At 41.0% G+C, this 18,686-nt stretch overlaps 1 protein-coding gene across 1 annotated transcript in view; it reads left to right on the top strand.

The window, feature by feature from the left end:
• The window catches only part of Dock1 (dedicator of cytokinesis 1), a 516,647-nt gene that overhangs the window by 116,295 nt on the left and 381,666 nt on the right, over nucleotides 1-18,686 (top strand). The window contains 1 exon segment of the mRNA XM_052714776.1: nucleotides 4,432-4,566. Within this exon segment, the coding sequence (XP_052570736.1) occupies nucleotides 4,432-4,566 (135 nt within the window).

The following is an 18,686-nucleotide window of genomic DNA, read 5'->3' as shown; positions in this document are numbered from 1 at the left end:
ATTGTGGATGAGGCCAGCAGATGTCTATGCATGTAGCAGGGTCTCCATCCAAAAGCTGATTTCAAAGTTTTCCTTCTAAGCATGACTCATCAACTGTTTTGAGAGTAGCCTTCCTACTTGAACTTGAAAGCAGGGCTGAGTTCTACCTGGAGTATCTACTGCCTGGTGTGGGCCTCAGCCTTCTGTGCTTGGTTGTTGAGAGAAGGGTTGGAATCCTCACTGGTGGAAAAAAGGAAGATGGACCCTGCTACATGCATAGACATCTGCTGTCTGTAAGACAGTAGGAGACCCCATTTGAGAAAAAGTGGTGTGTTTGTGTTTGTGTGCGTGCGTGTGTGTTTAGTTTTTGGGAAATTAGTCAATGGGAGAAATTAAAGCACCATGTTTATCTTTAGGCTTAGATGAGATAGAGGTAAGAATCAATAGCCTCCTGTTGTGTCTGTCCTGTCTGTGTTTTGGAAAATAGATATTTATTTTTACCATGTTTTGATAAACTGCTAATCCATTGTTTTCTACATTCACTACGAGAGAGTTAGTAAAAAATAATAAGAACACATATGTAGGTAACATAATAAAAAATAGGACCCACATGTTTGACATTGCATTTAAAACAGTAGAACCTTTTTTCCCTAAGAGTTTTAAAAGAAAAATCTAAATTATGTCTGCATATGTCTGTATTTGTTTGGGTATGTGCATGTGAGTGCAGATGTTTGTGGAGTCCAGAAGAGAGTACCAGTTCTCTTGGAGCTGGAGTGGCAGGCAGTTTGTAAGCTGCCCTATATGGGTGCTGGGAACCAAACTTGCTTCCTCTGGAAGAGCAGGATGTGATCCTAACCACTGAGCCATCTCATCAGCCTCTAAAACAGTAAAAATCTTGCTTCTAAGGAAACTTTGGTTCCTTAGCAATTAATCTGCCAGTCTGTAACTCTAGTTCCAGGAATCTGATGCCTTCTTCTGGACTATGATGGTGCCAGACACACATGTTGTACATAGACATACATGAAAGCAAAAAAAAAAATTACATATCAAATAAAATTTTTTTTAAATGTTCACATTCTTTTTTTTAAAATTTATTTATTTTATGTATCTGGTGCTCAATATGAATATAAACATGCATGCCAGAAGAGGGAGCCAGATCTCATTACAGATGGTTGTGAGCCACCATGTGGTTGCTGGGAATTGAACTCAGGACCTTTGGAAGTGCTGCTAATGCTCTTAGCTGCTGAGCCATCTCTCCAGCTCCCTCAAACAAAAAATTTAAAAAATTTTTAAAAAATCTAAAGAAGGTGTGTGTGTGTGTGTGTGTGTGTGTGTGTGTGTGTGTGTGTGTTTGTATATCTACATATGTCTGTGTAGGTGTGTGTACATGCAAAGATCAAATGTTGATATCAGGGGTTCTCCACTCTCCATCTTGTTTTTTGAGGCCTCTCAATGAGTCTGGAGCTCACTGATTTGGTTCGACTCACTGGCCTGTAAATCCCACAAATCCTTGTGTCTCTCTCTGCCTCACCGCTGTTGGTATTGCAAGCATATTCTATGGCAATGCCTGGCTTTTTCCAGTGGGTTTGGGGGATTGAACTTAGGTCCTCTTGCTTGTGTGGCAAGCACTTTACCCACTGATCCATCACCACAAACCGTACACTGTGGTATTTTTGCTTGCTTAAAATTCAGGAAGTAGGCCTGGGAAAATGGCTCAGTGATTACAGGTACTTTATGCTCCTTCAGAGGCACTGAATTTCATTCCTAGCATCACATGGTGCCTCACAACTGTCTGTAACTCCAGTTCCCTGGGACCTGATGCCTCTGTGGGCATCTGCCCACACATGGTATATATAAATTGGTGAATGTGCACACACACATACACATAAAAATAAACAAATCTTTAAAGATAATAAAATTTAAAAAGCTTTTTCATTGCTACAATAATGTACATATACAAAGAGTCATTTTATGAATTCAGACAGTTTTTTTTTTTTCAACCTTGTTTCCACTACTGGGGACAAGATAAATGTAACACATTGCTGTCTCACACCCAAGGAAGACCCCTCTTGGTCTCAGAGTTGGTGTCACTCTCAGAGAAGCAACTGTGTTCTCATTTCTGTATCACAGCTCTGTTTCATCTTCTCTGGGACATCATGTACTCCTGTGCACTTGGCCTCTTTCCTTCAGCATAATGCTTTTGAGATTTGTCCATATTGCTGTATGTGTCATTGTTTGAATTGGGTCCTTTTTTTTTGTATTTCTTAGTTGTAATTGACTCTCCCATGTTCCGTCATTAATGATAGATGGGTTGGGGGCCATCAGTTTCCTGGTATTCTGCACAAGGCTGAGAAATCTTGTGTTTTATAGACACACTGTTCATTTCTCTTGGGTGAACACTTGGAACTCCATTTGCTGGACTAGAGAGACCCATATGTAGTTTATGAAATTATTGTTTCACTTTGTATTTCCCCCAGCAACTTAGAAACATCCCTTTACATAGATTGGCAGGGTGTGGCCGTAGATGCAGCTCTGTTGGGAGAGTGCACAGAAGCCATGGCTTGAGCCTCAGCCCATTATAAACAAGGTCTGATGGCACACACCTGTAATCCCAGCACTCTGGAGGTGGAGGCCGGAAGAGCAGAGGTCTAAGGTCACTCTCAGCTGCATAGCAGCAAGTTCAGTGTCAGCCTGGGCCACAGGAGACCTGGCCTTATAAACCAAACAAACGAAACAACTCCACCAATCCACGTTAGTGGTGATGGATCCTCCTGTCCGGCCTCTCCCTTTTTGTACTTAACAGCTGAGCTGTGTTCCATTCTCTCTCATAATTAAATTATTTAACAGTTCAGGTGATCAGCATTGTATTGCTTATATATTTCACTACTGCAGACGAAACTGAGGCAAATGTTACTGACTACACCTGTAATTGATGCTGTATGAGACTTCCTCAAAGGGAAGGTGCTGAGGGCAAAGAACTTGACTGGTTTTTTTTGTGCCTGTGTCTGTGATAAAATACCTTGATATATGTGTGTTGGTTTCCCTCCAGAGAGTACTGTTCCTGTTTAGCACCCCCTTCTTGTCTTTACAAGGCAAATGTCTTACTTGTTATTTGTTTATATAACTGTATTATTTACTTTCTTTCCCCATGGGCAGGGATGCTGGGCTTGGCACCTGCTGCAGGCATCTTCCTACTGAGATACTTTCTCTTCCCTGTCTTGTTTTAATTTACATGTATTTGTTTCTTAATGAAGTTGATTACTTTAAAAAAATTATATTTCTCAAATTTTGTTTTTTTTTTTAAATTGAACTTCTCACATACCCTGAAGTTCTGAATGAACCGGTTACCATTTGAACTCTCTGGTTATATGTAATGAAGCAAAAAAGGAAAATTTGAAGCTTTTCCCTATGCCAACAACTTTGTAAAAAGGTATCTATGGCTGGGTGTGGTGGCACATGCCTTTTATACTAATACTTTTGAGGCCAGTCTTGTCTTTCAGTGGTTCTCAACCCTCTAATTCTTTGACCCTTTAATACAGATCTTCATGTTTTGGTGACCCCCAACCATAAAATTATTTCATTGCTACTTCATAACTGTAACTTTGTTACTGTTGTGATTTGTGATGTAAGTATCTGATATGTAAGATATCTGATGTGCAACCCCCAAAGGAGTTAAGAAGGGGTCAAGACCCACAGGTTGAGAACTGCTGAATAGTCCCAGGGCACCCAGGACTACATAGGGAGACTCTGTCTCAAAAGACAAAAACAAACAAACAACTTCACTCCACCCCAATAAAAACTGACAAAACCTTAAGATGTTATGAATTACAGTCTCCAAGTGAAGAATTCATTTGTACTTATTTCTCATATTTATGTCTGTCATGGGATGGATAATTTGAAAAATAATTCTGATAAATTTGTATGTGTTGTGATTTGTGTAAACTTTTTCATGTCAGTGAGTTGTTTCATACTCCCAGTTTATAAATATGACCATGAGTAGTATGGTTATTAATTATGTTTTTAAAATTAAATGTTTTGAGGGAATTCAATTATTAAGAAATATAACATCTATTCTAAAAATCTTACTTTCATCCTCTTAATAGGGATCCTTGGAAAGTCATTTAAAATTATGTGTTGCTTGTTTGGAAATTGTCATCTAACAATTTCCTATTCAGTGTAAGGCCTTTAGTGGCAGCAAATAAACTAGCCTACAGAAAGGTGGCTGATGGTCCCGAGTGAGGAACCCTTTCATTCCACTCCTTTAATATTCTTACGCTACCAGGAAGACATTCCATCAGGTGCTTTGTCTGATTAGAAAACCTTTATGAACATGCATATATTCATAAATGGAAGCCAGAGTAAAAGTAATGCTCCTGCGAGCTTTGCTCTCAGTTAAGCGTTGAGTTGGGATTTCTGAACTCTTGGATTGACATATGTTTCCCTTGGGCTTAGGAAGCTGACCAAGGTACTACGGACCTACGTGGCCAGTGCTGAGAAGCCGGGAATCAATGAGCAGCTGTACAAAGCCATAAAAGCCTTGGAGTACATCTTCAAGTTCATTGTGCGCTCACGGGTCCTGTTCAACCAGTAAGTGTTCAGCCAAGGCCCAAGCAAATCCTCACTTGTCTCTTCTTTTTCCATCCCTCTTTCTCTCCCCTTGTCCTCTTCTCTGTCCTTGGCTCCTCCTCCTTCCTCTTCTTGCCCTCTGCCTGTGACCCAACACTCACAGATAAAGGGCAGGGGTGCGTTTGTCCATGCTGACCCTGACTGCTTTTATAGCCATCTCTGCAGAGTTCGCACTGTTCCGAGGTTCAGAAGTGTGCCTGTGAGCCAAACATTGTCTGCTGAAAGTGTTTGTGATGCTTCTCACGCAGCGCTGGGCATCCACCAAGGGCTTGGCAGTACTTTTCAGTATATCTTCATAGAGCAAAAAGCCCCACAAGAGCAAACAAAAATGAAACAAGCAATGAGAAGGAAAAGCCAAAATCAAGTTGTACTGCCTCACGTGGGAGCACTGCGGGGCCCTGGTCACTTTTCCCCTTCCAGGAGAATACTGTGTTTCTACAGATACTAGAGCACCCTCAGGCGCTCCGCCTCGTGAGTGGTTCATGGCGACTGACCACCTTTAGAGTTAATTTTGAACTTGAAAGCAAGTTGGGATATTTATGACTTGATTATTTTAGAGAATGCTGGTCATTTATAAATGGCTATTTCTAAGCTCCACAGTTGTGCTGTTAAAATGAAATCACTCTCTGGTCTCCCCCAGTACTCTCACACTGGCAAAAGAGATGTGGAGGTGGATAGTTGGGGTGGAGGGTGTGGGGTGGACTCTGCTTATTTTTGGAGGGTGCCATTTTGTGGGTGACTTACAGTGAGTGTTGTGAGCACATGGTGGCTGTGCTGGATGAATTGACCTTCTTGTGATAGGTTTCTACACAGAGATGGGCTCTGTGAACCCATCAATCAAAGAACACGCCGCCTTTGCAGAGAACAGGGTACACCACATGGGATTAGTGAAAACTGAGCATGAAGTTCATTGGGCTCCCTTCAACACCTATTTCCTCTAAGCTTCAAGTTCACTTGCTTGAGTGGATGTGTTCATAAGTACCAAGAAGAAAGGGGAAGAAAGCAAAAAGAAATCCACAGCAGCATGCTAACTGTGTAGAACAGTCGTGGTCAGAAATGGTGATGCTGCTAGTGACTGGGCAGCCCTCCCTGTGCTGTTGGGCACAGGGCTGAGTGTGCTGTGCTCACTCTGCGCTTCCCATGGGTAGACCAGTAGTCATATGAAGACCCAAGGTTGGAAGAATGGGGCTTTGTCCTTGAGCGGTATCTCAAAGGCAAGTTCTTTCTTTTCACTTGTTGGAGATTGGCACGGCCGTTTGTGTAGACAGATTGTCTGTTTTGGGGTGTTTAAGCTGGCAGTGACTTTCTCTCTGTTGAGTGAGAATGAGGACAAGGTAAACTTGCTTGTGCTTTCCTGTGTATTGTCTGGTTTTATTCAGTCATGCTGACGGTGCGACAGTGAACTCTGTGGCCCCGGGACTCTGCATTTTTAATTATTTTTCCCATTATGCCTCTCCCCTCTCTGCGCGTGTCATGACTGCACATGCATACATGACATGAAGAGGGCAGTGAACAACTTGCAGGACTTGGTTCTCTCCTTCCACCACGTGGTTCCTGGGAATCAGGTTCAGGTGGTCAGCCTTGGCAGCAGGCACTCTTACCAACTGAGCCATCTCGCCAGCTCCTGCTTTTCCCATTTCTTTCAATTCTCTCATTCCATACAATAAGGTAGGAAGATGAGTAAGTTAGAAAGAAGACCCATCATAGTCACGTGATGTGGCTTTTATCATGGTTTACCTGGAAATTCGTAGTCTTGTCCAATGTCTGATCCATGTGCTGCTGAGTCAGGGATCTGCAGCCACAGGGGGGATTTCCTCATTCCTCAGAGATTCCTAGCAACAGCCTGTGCATTTGGGTTGTCACAGCAAATGACTCTTTTACACAACAGTGCTGCATTAGAAATGGCCATGGTTACTCAGTCCACTGAGGTCAGCTGGGTGGACCAGTAGCAAATCCTCCACCTCTCACTTTAGTCCTTTTTAAGTGTAGAATATGAACACAGAGTTTCAGGCGTAAGATCTTAGAACCATGTTGTCTCAGATTTGTTTAGTTTGATCAGGCTTGTGGTGGTCAGGGATATAACTGGCTGCTTGTCAACATTAAAACTCAACCTAGATGGCTTCACCTGGTGAGGCTTATGTCACCCACCTGCCCTGTATACAACCTGTAGCCTGGAAAAGACTTTGGCTCACATTCACCTGCTCCATGGTATCCTCATGTTCTCAGCATCCAGTGTCTTTTTATCCTATCATCTTTAGAGACTCTTTTTCTTATGACCTCAATGGTCCTCTGCTCTTCCTGGCATAATACTTGCAGTTTGTGCAGTACCCTCAAGCTGTAGGGTATGCCGCCATGCCAGGCTCTCTTAGAAAGAGCCTCTTCCAGCCTTCAAAATGCTGTGTGTGATTCTCATCTCTTTGACAGAATGCTGTCACATGACAGCATCCCCAGCTTTAAGGGCAAGAGATGGGAACAGAGCTGAGGCAGTTTATCAGTAACTTCATCAAAATCAAAGTTGCTACAATAAGTAGATTTGGGCAGAGAGTCTCCACTCTCATTCTCATACCTTCAACCCAGAGTATCTGTTGCTCTGAATGCTACGTATGTCCCTCCCTCATCTCAGGTTCTGAATTATCTCCATGTGGGCTTCAGGGAACTTTTCTTTCTCATCAGAGACTCTTGTCACCAGCATCTCTGTAATTTAAAGTCATTGGACTACTAGATGACCAACAGATGGATGGACTCCTAGAAACACACAGCTGCCTGTAGAAATGGGACGTGAGAATACAGCTTCTGCTCTGGTCTCTTCTCACAGATACTGACACATATCCTACTGGGTCACTGTTGTGAGCCCCACATGGGATATCTTACATGGGAAATGAGTCTACACCAAAGCAGTGCTGCCACATCCTGTTCCCCACCTCCTTCCCCTTTCCCTTCCTCTGCCTGGGAATCACAGAGCCTGGCTTCAGGCTCTTGCTGTGAATCTTTTCCATCCTCAGAAGGTATAAGAAGAGATTGCCTTCAGCTCTATGGACTCTGATTCCACCATGACTCTACCATGTTGTCCATCTCTGGTGCTGGGGCCTGAACTTTCCTTGGAGCTCCCACCTTGCTGTTGCCTCTCTGTCTGTCCATGGTAGTATAACATAGTACTCGGAGTCTATCTCAGTGTCCTCTTGAACAATGTGCCACAACTAAAACCTAACACTGAACCTTGAGTATGACACAGGCAGTACCCCATTTATTTACTCAGGAATGCTCTCTTTCCTGTGCTGGGCCCTCAGCCTGCCTCTCTCCCATCTAAGTCTCAGCAAGAGCCAGCCTCATCCTTATTGTTTTTTTTTTTTAACTAAGTCTCTATCATTCTGTTTTACCAATATAGACTCAGGAGCCAGATGCTGGGGTGAAAACCTGCTAGCTCAGGAGGCAGAGAAAGCACCCAGCTGCTTCTTCCTCTGCCATCATCCCAGAAGAGAGCTTTCTCCTATGCCGTCTCACACAAAAACTCCTCTAACTGGATGTCCCTCCCTTCTACTTCCTGTGTGTGTGTGTGTGTCTCTCTCTCTTTGACCTCTTGACCTCCTCTTACACTCTGTTTTTTTCCTGTCAACTGGTTGCTTGCTCCGCCTCCTGACCTATAGTTGACTTTATTTAGTCCTGTTTGCAGTATACAAGCAGAAAGCTCTTAGATTAAAGTTGTATGCTAGGGCTGAGCCATACCACAGCCCGAAGCCGATTTTTCCAGTAAATAAAGCAATCTCAGGGTTCACACCGTGATCAAATATGTCGCAGCACATCCCAAACCGAATTTCTTTGCTAGAATAACATGCTCTTTTTAAGAGCCGAGATTGTCTAGGGCACACATCGAATGTCAGCTATCTCTAAGAGGCTTTCATGCTCTTCCTTACTGACACATGGGGGGCACAGTGATGTCCTGATCACCCCTGTCTTTCTCCTTTCCTTTTCCCCTCTCCCCTTTATTCCTTTCTTCTTCCATATATGTGTATTAAACTTATGTCCTGTCTGTATAGCCATTTTCACGTCCTTTTGAAACCCTTTTTCGTGTTCCTAAGTGTGGGTTTTAGCTGCCAACCAGGATTTCATAGGGGTGAAAGAACATATGTACCTTTCACAATGCAAAGTGCATTTGTAGCCATATTGTGTGGGTACGAGAAATAACTCCTTTGTATGTTGGCTGAAAACTGTGAGATGTTTTGGTATCTTGCGGATTCCAGGGGCTGAAAAAAACTCATGTCCTTCCTGCCAGAGCTGCTTCTGCCAGAGGCCTCATTTCCGGCCCGTGATGTCATGATGTCTCGGCCTTCCACAACATGTATCTTTGACTTCTAGGGCCTGATTGAGTCTTGCCCCATTCCTGTTTTGAATGGGTTACTTAAAGAGACAAGAGTCCCAGGCAGATGTCTGGAATGCTTCATCATCAGAAGCTCTAAACAGGTCTCCTGTGGGCTATTTTCAGAGGAGGGGAGAAGAACAAAGCCAAGTTCTCATTTTTTTTACCTGCAGTACACATGACCTTGGGAGAAAAGCAGTTGTGCTCACAGCTGGGATTGACAAGTGGGTTTTTTTTTTCAGTTGGAATAAACTTTTGAGGTTTATTCTTTTTCTTCTTCCAAAATGGTCTGCTGTGTTTTCAAGTATGATATAGATGCTATGTTAAATTCTGTGATAATTGTGAGTAATTATTCTTCCGAAGAACAAAGAGCTGAAACTTGAGAAATACTAATGCTTACCGTGTTGTCTCACTGCATTTTTTGTGGTGCAGTCCCATCCCATACTCTTTGTTCTAGTTAGGAAGCTCTTTTTGTCTTGAAAATGAGAACAGCAGTTCCGGCCCAAACAAATATGGTTCATGGTGAACTCAGAGAAAGACTCCAGGCAGCCAGAGGCTCCTCTCGCTGAGTGTTTTTCTGCCTTCTGTGTGGGTGGACCATATTAACTAGAAAGCCCGAAGCTGATCCTGCGTCAGACCTGCTGAATGCTGGCCTCCGTCTAGCTATTGCTTGGTGCCTTGACTGCCTTTTGTGTGATGCAGTTTCTGCTTGTCATCTGGAGTTAAGCTCTGTGAATAATTAGTTATTGATCATGAATAAGTTATGCCGATCTGTCTTTGTGCTCTCGTTCCTTGGGTCACAAAATAGAATGCAGTTCATAGACAAAGAGCCTGTCATCATTCATGGTTAATGAATTCTTATTGAAAACAGAGCGAGGAATGAGGAGGTCTTACTCATCAATTTATTTATTGATAAGTTTCTGGGTTCCTTCTTCCCATCCTTTCCTCCACTTAAAAGTAGGCCAAATGAGTGACTCTTCCTGATGTATTTGCTAAAACCAGGATGGAAAGTTCTAGAGACTTCCCTCCTGATCTTTCAATGCAGAGAGATGTTTCAAAGGAGTCACTGTACAGTGTTAAGCATTCTTTAGCCTAAGCATAGTTTGCCAAGAGAGCAACTCATTATTAAAATCTCATCCTTGAGAGTTTCTTTGTAGGGTTTCAAATGTATTAAAGGCTCATTCATTATGCTTTAGAGGTTTTGAAACAGTTATTGTTGGCCTATAGGTTTATAACTGTTGTCTGTCGTACGGATTTAGTCCTTAGTTGACATGAAGGTTCTCCCTAATGTTTTGGTTAGTGTGTACATTTCTTTCTTCATTCTTTTATTTTCCAGCTACATATTTCATATTTCAGATCCCCTCGTCACCTTGCCCAGGCTTGTCTTGGAATTCATAGTGTAGTTTAGGTTGGTCTGGATTTCATGGTGGTCCTCTTGTCTCAGCCTCCTTAGAGCTAGGATTACAGGCATTAGCTTCCATGCTCAGCTTAAGGTATGTCTTTTTATAAATAACATGTATCTATTTTTATTTACCAATCTCACAATCCCTTAAATTAACATTCTATTTGTTTACGTATAATGTTGTGAGGTTTGAGATTCCATTTCTCAACCTAAATAATAATAAAAAGAAGCAAACATATTTTCTAAAGCATTGTAATGAAGATGGTCAAGGATTGTAACGAGAACACAAGTCATGTTAAACTGTAGACATCTTTAAAGAGGATGAGGCAAGGGGAAGTTTTTAAGGTCCAAGTGAGGAAGATTACATCAGATATTTTGGAATAATCCTCTTTGGCTACTGTGAATAGACAGGAGTGACCTCAATCCAAGGTCGCTTCATGAATGGATATCGGTTAGAAATGTAAAGTTTTGTTGCCATCCATGGACACCTGTGCTACGCAGGTTCTGTTGTGATAGCTTCTGTGGGACATTCATGCTGAGGACATTCCTTCCCTTCACAGCCTCCAGCTTTAGGACTTTGGGGAAATAGGGTCTGCACAGAAACTGCATTTTGATTTTGACAGCTTTTGCATTCTCATTTTAAATAAAGATTTTTTTTTCTCCTAAATAATTGTTTATCAACAGCCCTGTAGTTAGGCTTTGATTGTAAATTGTTGCAGACACATTGGTCTCCTGGTTGCTTGTTTGGTCCCATGTCAGTGGCAGAAGTGATTGGTGCCTGGGAATCAGTGTCCTACCCCTTGCTGCCACAGGGGAGCCACCGTTTCTGGAGAAGCTGCCCTGGAGTCTGTTGATAAGTTTCATTCCTCTGTTTTTTAGAAATGGTTATCTTTTCAAGCAGAGGGCTCCCAACAAATAAACAAAACAGAAAGATGCGGTAAATCTAAAGTTGCAGGAAGTCTGAAAATAAAAACGGAGAAGGAAAGTCCCTTTGCATATAGGATTTGGAAATGGCATGGATAATTAGACTTCTAAGAATTTTTGCAATCCTTAATACATTCATACCAATAATCAAACATCATTATAGAAATAATCCTTATTCATGTTAACTAGAATCACAAATCAGATTTAATTACTTTAAAAGCAGTACTTCAAGGACTTCAAAACAAACAGATGTCAGGTTGTCGAGGCGGCTCAGAGGCCAACAGCACTTGCTCTTCTCCAGAGGGCCCAAGTTCACTTCCCAGCAACCACACAGCCGCTCACAACCATCTTCAAGTCCAGTTCTGGGAGATCCGATGGCCTCTTCTGGCCTTTACTGACAGTGTACACACATGGTTCTCATACATATATGCAGGCAAAAGATAGTCTTAAAACAGAAAAAAAAAACCTTACAAATATCCCAAAGAAAACAATCGTTAAGATTTAGCTTTTTTTATGATTGAAAAACCAATACAGACAGCAGAAAAATTATCTGGAAAATGCAGAAGTCTTTTTACTCTAGGCCAGTTTTTCTAAGTTTTACTAGTAACAGATATACATTGAAAACTAATTAGTGTAAAAAAGACTTGGATTCAGGCTTTGCTTCAGTGTGTAGGTTCAGGTTTGGAGAATATTAGAAATGCTTTGTATCCTGGACCGTGCGTAAGTTTCCTTTTGTAATCTGTGTCCTTCCAAACCTCCAGCTTGTCGACTAGAACAGGCTTTAGTTTTCACTCTTCCCTTTTCTCTCTTCTTCCTCATTTTGGAACATGCCTGCCATTCTACTATTGAATGTGAACTTCATTTTGTAACACCAGATCCTCTTATTTGAACAAAATGCTCTCTTTGCCCTTCTTTACCAAAAATGTCTCTTTCTCCTCATAATCCTCTTTTTCTCTTCCCTTCCTGCTTCCTGGTTCCAGTTGGGCTTTGTTTCCTTCCTTAAATTGACACTTTTCAATAAACTACTAAAAATCTCTGCATTAAGACAGTTACCATTTTTCACAATGAAGGGATGAATTTTATGGCTTACAGGTTTTCCTCATCAAAACATGCTTTATTCTTTCCATATAGAATTACCCATCAACTTGAATTTGAAACTCCCAAGTAATCATTTTAGTGATGACCAGAGAAGAAATCGACCTTGAAATTTTTCCATGTACTGACAATGTATGGAAATGTATATTTTAATAGACCCAGTTATATACTGTATTGTACAGATTTTAAAAAGCCAAGAAAATTTTAATTTATATGTAGCATGAATCTTAATGAGTCTTTATTAATAAAACAAACCTGGAGCCAAGTATTGGGGTGAACACTGGAAGATCAGAGAGACAGAACAAGCCACAGCTAGCCTCACCTGGCCAACTTCTCAGCTGATCTTGTTTCCTTAGACTGGATGCCTCTGAGTCCTCATCCAGAATGAATCTCAGCTGAACTGTTGCTCAAAAGCCTAAATGCTTAACCAGCCAAATGCTTAACTGGCCAAATGCTTCTAGTTTCTGGTTCTCACGCCTTATATACCTTTCTGCTTTCTATCATCACTCCCTGGGATTAAAGGCTGGCTTTCTGGGATTAAAGGCGTGAGTCACCATGCTTGGCTGTATCCTTGAACACATGGATTTCTGCCTCTGTAATGCTAGGATTAAAGGTGTGAGTGCCACCATTTTCTAGCCTTTGTATGTAGTGGCTGTTCTGTCTCTGACCCCAGATAAATTTATTAGGGTGCACAATATTTTGGGGAACACAATACCACCACATTTATATTTAACTTACTTTTATTACCATAACTTACATTGGAATCATATAGTTCCTTTGTTTACTTAATGCCACTTGTAGACTTTAACTTATGTGGTAATTTATTTTTAAACATACTTTTTCACACTCAGCTAATTTATTCCTTGATTACATATGAAATTGGAGATGTTACATATATAGTCTTTATTTTCAGTTATTTCCTTGCTGAAGACAAGCCCTAAAAGTTAAATAGCTGTGTTTAATGTGCAGGAGGCAATAGACATTACATTATCTTTTTATTTGTGTATTTATTTTTAAGTCAAAGTTATGGTTTGATTTCAGTATCTAGCAGAAATAATTACAATCTTGCCAACCCCTGAAGTCGAGGCCAAGGTATGGGCTAATACCGAAAGTCATCTCTGTTTTTGTTTTGTCAAAATTTGCAAGCAAGTAGGTCAGTAATGTCTCTTTATTAGTTTATAAGAAGATAGTTGAATGAAAATTATATTTGTGATAGAATGGAACAAGTTAAGGTCACCCACTTACATAACTAAACTTTAAGATTCTTATTTGTAGTTTTATAAAGCCTGAGACCAAATTGTTCAGCCTTGGCAGTTCATATAGCTTACAGTTTTCAAATAAACCTTCTCTACTTTTATTTTATTTTCCCCCCTTTTCTTTCCTCTCAAATGAACTTAGGAGTGAGCGCTTAGATGTTTTCATTTTGGCTAGAATTGGGTGAAATACATTTGCAAACTCTCTTGAATAACAAGATTATTTTAATGTGAGGGGAAAAGGTGGATTGAAAATAGAGACAAAAAAGAAATTAGAGTAGAAACTTAACATGATTATTATGTTTATTATATAGTTGCAGATGTAGAATAATCATAACAGTGTGTAGCTAGAGTTTTCCTGCCTGGCCCACAGTCAGGACAAATCTCTCTCACCCGCCAGTCCCACAGCAGCTCAGACCCGACCAAGTAAACACAGAGACTTATATTGGTTACAAACTGTATGGCCGTGGCAGGCTTCTTGCTAACTGTTCTTATAGCTTAAATTAATCCATTTCCATTAATCTATACCTTGCCGCATGGCTCGTGGCTTACCGGCATCTTCACATGCTGTTTCTCATCATGGCGGCTGACAGTGTCTCTCTCACTCAGCCTTCCACTTCCCAGCTTTATTCTCCTCCTTGTCCCGCCTATACTTCCTGCCTAGCCAATGGCCAATCAGTGATTTATTTATTGACCAATCAGCAACACACTTGACATACAGACCATCCCACAGCAACAGTGTTGACATGAGAATTTTAAATCAGGCTTGCAGTCAAAAAATGTTTTTAGAGACACAGTGCCAAGAGAGATTTACTACCAAGAGACATAAATGTGACCACAAGTTCTAGTATTTGAAAAATACTGCTGCAGGAGCTGTTGTTAAAGTTATTCCATTGGATTGCAGGGTCAGCCGACCCTGGCTAAGTTAACTCTGCCCTGAGCTGTTGCCAGGACACAAGGAAAGAAAGTCACCTTTATGCAAAGTCATCCCCAAGAAAACAGGCAGCACCTGGCAGAAGACCCTTCCTAGGAGTTCCACTTCAAAGACGGTTCGTGGCTTCATGGAGTTCTGCCTGCCTTAGTGGAGGGATCCTTCCAATGCTTAAAATCAGTGCGTGCCTTTACCAAAAAGTGGGAATCTTGATCTGAGAAAAGATTCATATGAGTCAGAAAAAGCTATGTTGTGGAAATGGAGAATACTACAGGTTCCCTATAGGGTCTGCTAGAGTTGGCTGTTTTTTCCAAAGGGTTATGCTCTAGGCTCCAGGCCCATTTGTGATCACCACATGTATCAGCTTAATTAAAAAAAAAATCTGACATCCATCCATTCTTCCTTCCATCCATGTCTGTATGTATGTGCCATCTACTATCTAACATGTTTGTCATATCTATCATATCCTTCACCAATATCGTATCTACCTACTTGTCTTTCTATTAATTCCTAATTGTCTCTCTACCTGTCTTGCTGTCTATCTATCCATCTATTCATCCACCCAGGTTAATTTTTATTGTCAACTTGATACAACCTAGAGTTGCCTGAGAATGAACCCCAGCTGAAGAATTGCCTCCATCACATTGTCCTGTCTGTGGCCATGTCTATGAGATATTCTCTTGCCAGTTAATCTTGGACACTGGCTCTGAACCTGTGGGTTGTGACCCCTTTGGGGGTCAAATGACCCTTTCACAGGGGTTGTCTAAGACCATTTGCACATCAGCTATTTACATTATGATTCATAACAGTAGCTAAATTACAGTTATGAAGAAGCAATGAAAAAATTTTATGGTTTGAGGTCACCACAGCATGAGAAACTGTATTAAGGGATCACAGCACTAGGAAGGTTGAGAAACACTGATCTAGGAGGTCCATGCCACTGTGGGCAGCACCATTCCCTGGATAGATGGTTCTGGGTTATTTAAGAAATGTAACTGAGCATAAACCAGTGAGTGAGCCAGTAAGCAGAGGTCTTCAATTGTTTCTGCTTGAGTTCCTGCCCAGACTTCTCTCAGTAAGGATTGTGACCTGAAGTATAAGCTAAATAAACCCCTTTTACCCTAAGTTAGTTTTGGTCAGTGTTTTCTTACAGCAATGGAAAAGATACTAGAATACTACTTACATGTTCTATCTTGTCTATTTATCTACTCTGTAATCTATCTAGGTCTCTCATATATAGTTCTCTATCTATCTATCATCTCTATGTATATATTTATGTCTGTCCTCATCTATGAATCATATCTATCCCTCTGTTTATCATTTCTTTGTATCATTTATCTATTTCTCATCCATTGATCTTTCATCTGTCTCTTACATCTATCTATCTATCTATCTATCTATCTATCTATCTATCTATCTATCTATCTATCTCTATTAATTACTTTATTATTGCTGTAATGAAACACCATTCCCAAAGCAACCTGTAGAAGAAAGCATTTATTTGAACTTTATTTTTTTTATTTTTTTATTTATTTGAGTTCCAGTGGCTCAGATTCTATAGTGTGGAGCATAGGCAGCAAACAGCAGGCATGGTGGCCAAGAAGAACTTGACAGCTCCCATCTCTAACTGCAAGCAGAAGCGGAGTGAGAGACCTGGTAATGGCTTGTGCGTTTGCAGCCCCCAGTGACACACTTCCTATTCCAAGGTCACCCTTCTTAAACCTACCCAAACTACAACAACAGCTAGGGACTGAGCCTTCAAACATCAAAGCCTATGAGGAACATTTTCATTCACAATGTAAGGCAAGGGAGTGATTTTCAAGCTCAAAGACATGGAATGACATCAGACACTTGAAATGGTACTTGTTGTCCATGAAGATTCATAGCAGGAGTGGCATCAATCTGAGGTTGAGGAGGCAGGTGTAGCTGAAGTTTTTCTGTGTCCCAGCCTACTGGTGGTCAGGACAAATCTCTCTCAACCACCAGTCCTGCAACTGTTTGAACCCAAGTAAAGACACAGAGGCTTATATTATTTATAAACTGTATGACCATTAGCTCAAGCTTATTACTGACTAGCTCTTACACTTAAATTAACCCATAATTCTTATTTATGTTTAGCCACGTGGCTTGGTACCTTTTCCCAGTTCTGCCTTCACATCTTGCTTCTCATTGCGGCAGAGACTGGCAGTGTCTCCTGACTCAGCCTTCCATTTCCCAGAATTCTCCTCTCTCTTTGTCCCACCTATACTTCCTGCCTGGCTACTGGCCCATCAGCACTTTATTTATTAGCCAATCAGAGCAACACATTCACAGTATACAGAGCAATCAATATCCACAGCAGGCAGGTGTTGGGCAGAGGACCTGCATGGTGGCATTGCAGCTGCTGTGCAGATGTGGGCTTTCTGGTGATAATATTTGGTAACTATGCATAGGATCCCTTTCTTATAGCTTCCCAGCCTTATTTAGTTAAAGAAACAAAAACGTTTGAAAATCTTGTGTGTCTGTGTGGGGATATGTGCATGTGAGTTAGTGTTCATAGATGGGTGAAGAGGGTGCTAGATTCTCTGAATCTAGGATTCTAGGCAATTGGGAGTTCCCTAATCAAGGTGCTAGGAACAGAATTCAGGTCCTCTGCAAGAGCAGTGCTCTCTTGACCACTGAGCATCTCCCCAACCCTATTTATTTGTTTTTAGTGGTTTAGCACAAAATGATTCCATATTGATCATTTCAACTTGTACATTTTTTTCACACGTTTGTTTCTGTTACTTTTCTATGCTTTTTTAAAGCACCACATTCCCTGTTTCTTCGTTTCTCCCCTTGATTTCTTCAATACCAGTTAATGTTTTCTATTTTCCATCTTATTTTTTGCTGTCTTGACATGCTAAACATCTTTTACTACTTTTTTTTTTTTGATAATTATCCCAGCTGGAAACATGCCTGCTAAATTTAAAGAATCATTTAAATGACCGTTTCCGATCCTTTGAAAATAGCTACATTCAGAACGGCAGACCATGGATACTCCATGCATTCTTTCTGTCCTTGGCATTGATATCGCCACGTACTTTAATGCTACACGTATTTTGAGCTCGGCCACACATGGCTGTTTGGTATCGTTGGCATTCATTGGTTGTGCTCTATGGATAGAATTGCTTTCATCTCTCTCTTAACTTCAGGTTTCCCTAAGGGGTCGTTTTCCTTCTGTCAAAAGAGTTCCCCTTAGAATTTCCTTTAGAAGAAATCAGCTACAGGCTTTGTGTATATGAAAATGATTTATTTCATGTCTGTGTTTGAAAGATACTTTCATTTGACACAGCCCTCCAGATTGGCAGTTTCCTTCCTCCAGGTGTTATTCTATTTTCTTCTGCTTTCCATCATTTCTGGTGTGAAGTCTCTTTTCTGACTCACTGTTATTGTTACATCCTTAAAGATAGAGTAATATGTGTCCCCTGCCTCTGGCTGCCCTCAAGGTTTATCTCTGTGGTTATTTGCATAGGAAATAACCTGTGTGGGCTGCATAGGAATGCTTTCCCTTGGATTTATTTTGCATTGACTATTTGGGGTTTAGGCTTGAAGTCTTTGATCATCATTCTAATGACTTCCCTCCCTCATGATCCTGGCTTTCTGCTGATACTTCAGTTATGTGTGTCCTAGATCTCTCTGCTCTGCCTCCCCATTCCACGCTCTTCTCTCTATTATCCTCCTTCATCTGTGTTCTTGGTAACTTTTCTCTGTGTTGAATTCCATTTTGCTATTTTTATTTCTTGCTCTGCCTACTTTCTGGTTAGCTCATACAGTGAATTCCTAATATTATTACATTGTTTAATGTGAGACTTTGCATTTTAAAGATCCATTTGTGCCCTGCAATGATCCACCTTGACTTCTGTTTTAGTCCCCACCTTTTATTTTTCTGACATTCTATCATTTTATTTTTTCTAGTTAAAAAAAATGTTTTATTTTTTATTTGTGTGACTGCTTGTGTGTTTCTCTCTGTGTGTAAACACATGCATTTGGTACCCACAGTGGCCAAAAGAAGGTGTTGGATTCCCTGGAGCCTGTGGTGAGCTTCCATGTAGGTGCTGGGAACCAAACTCAGGTCCTCTGCAATCGTACCAGCACTCTTGA

Source organism: Peromyscus californicus, unplaced genomic scaffold (genome assembly GCF_007827085.1).
Source record: "Peromyscus californicus insignis strain IS unplaced genomic scaffold, ASM782708v3 Scaffold_4__1_contigs__length_199733344, whole genome shotgun sequence".
Classification (NCBI taxonomy): domain Eukaryota; kingdom Metazoa; phylum Chordata; class Mammalia; order Rodentia; family Cricetidae; genus Peromyscus; species Peromyscus californicus.
This window is presented reverse-complemented; position numbering and strand designations above follow the sequence as displayed.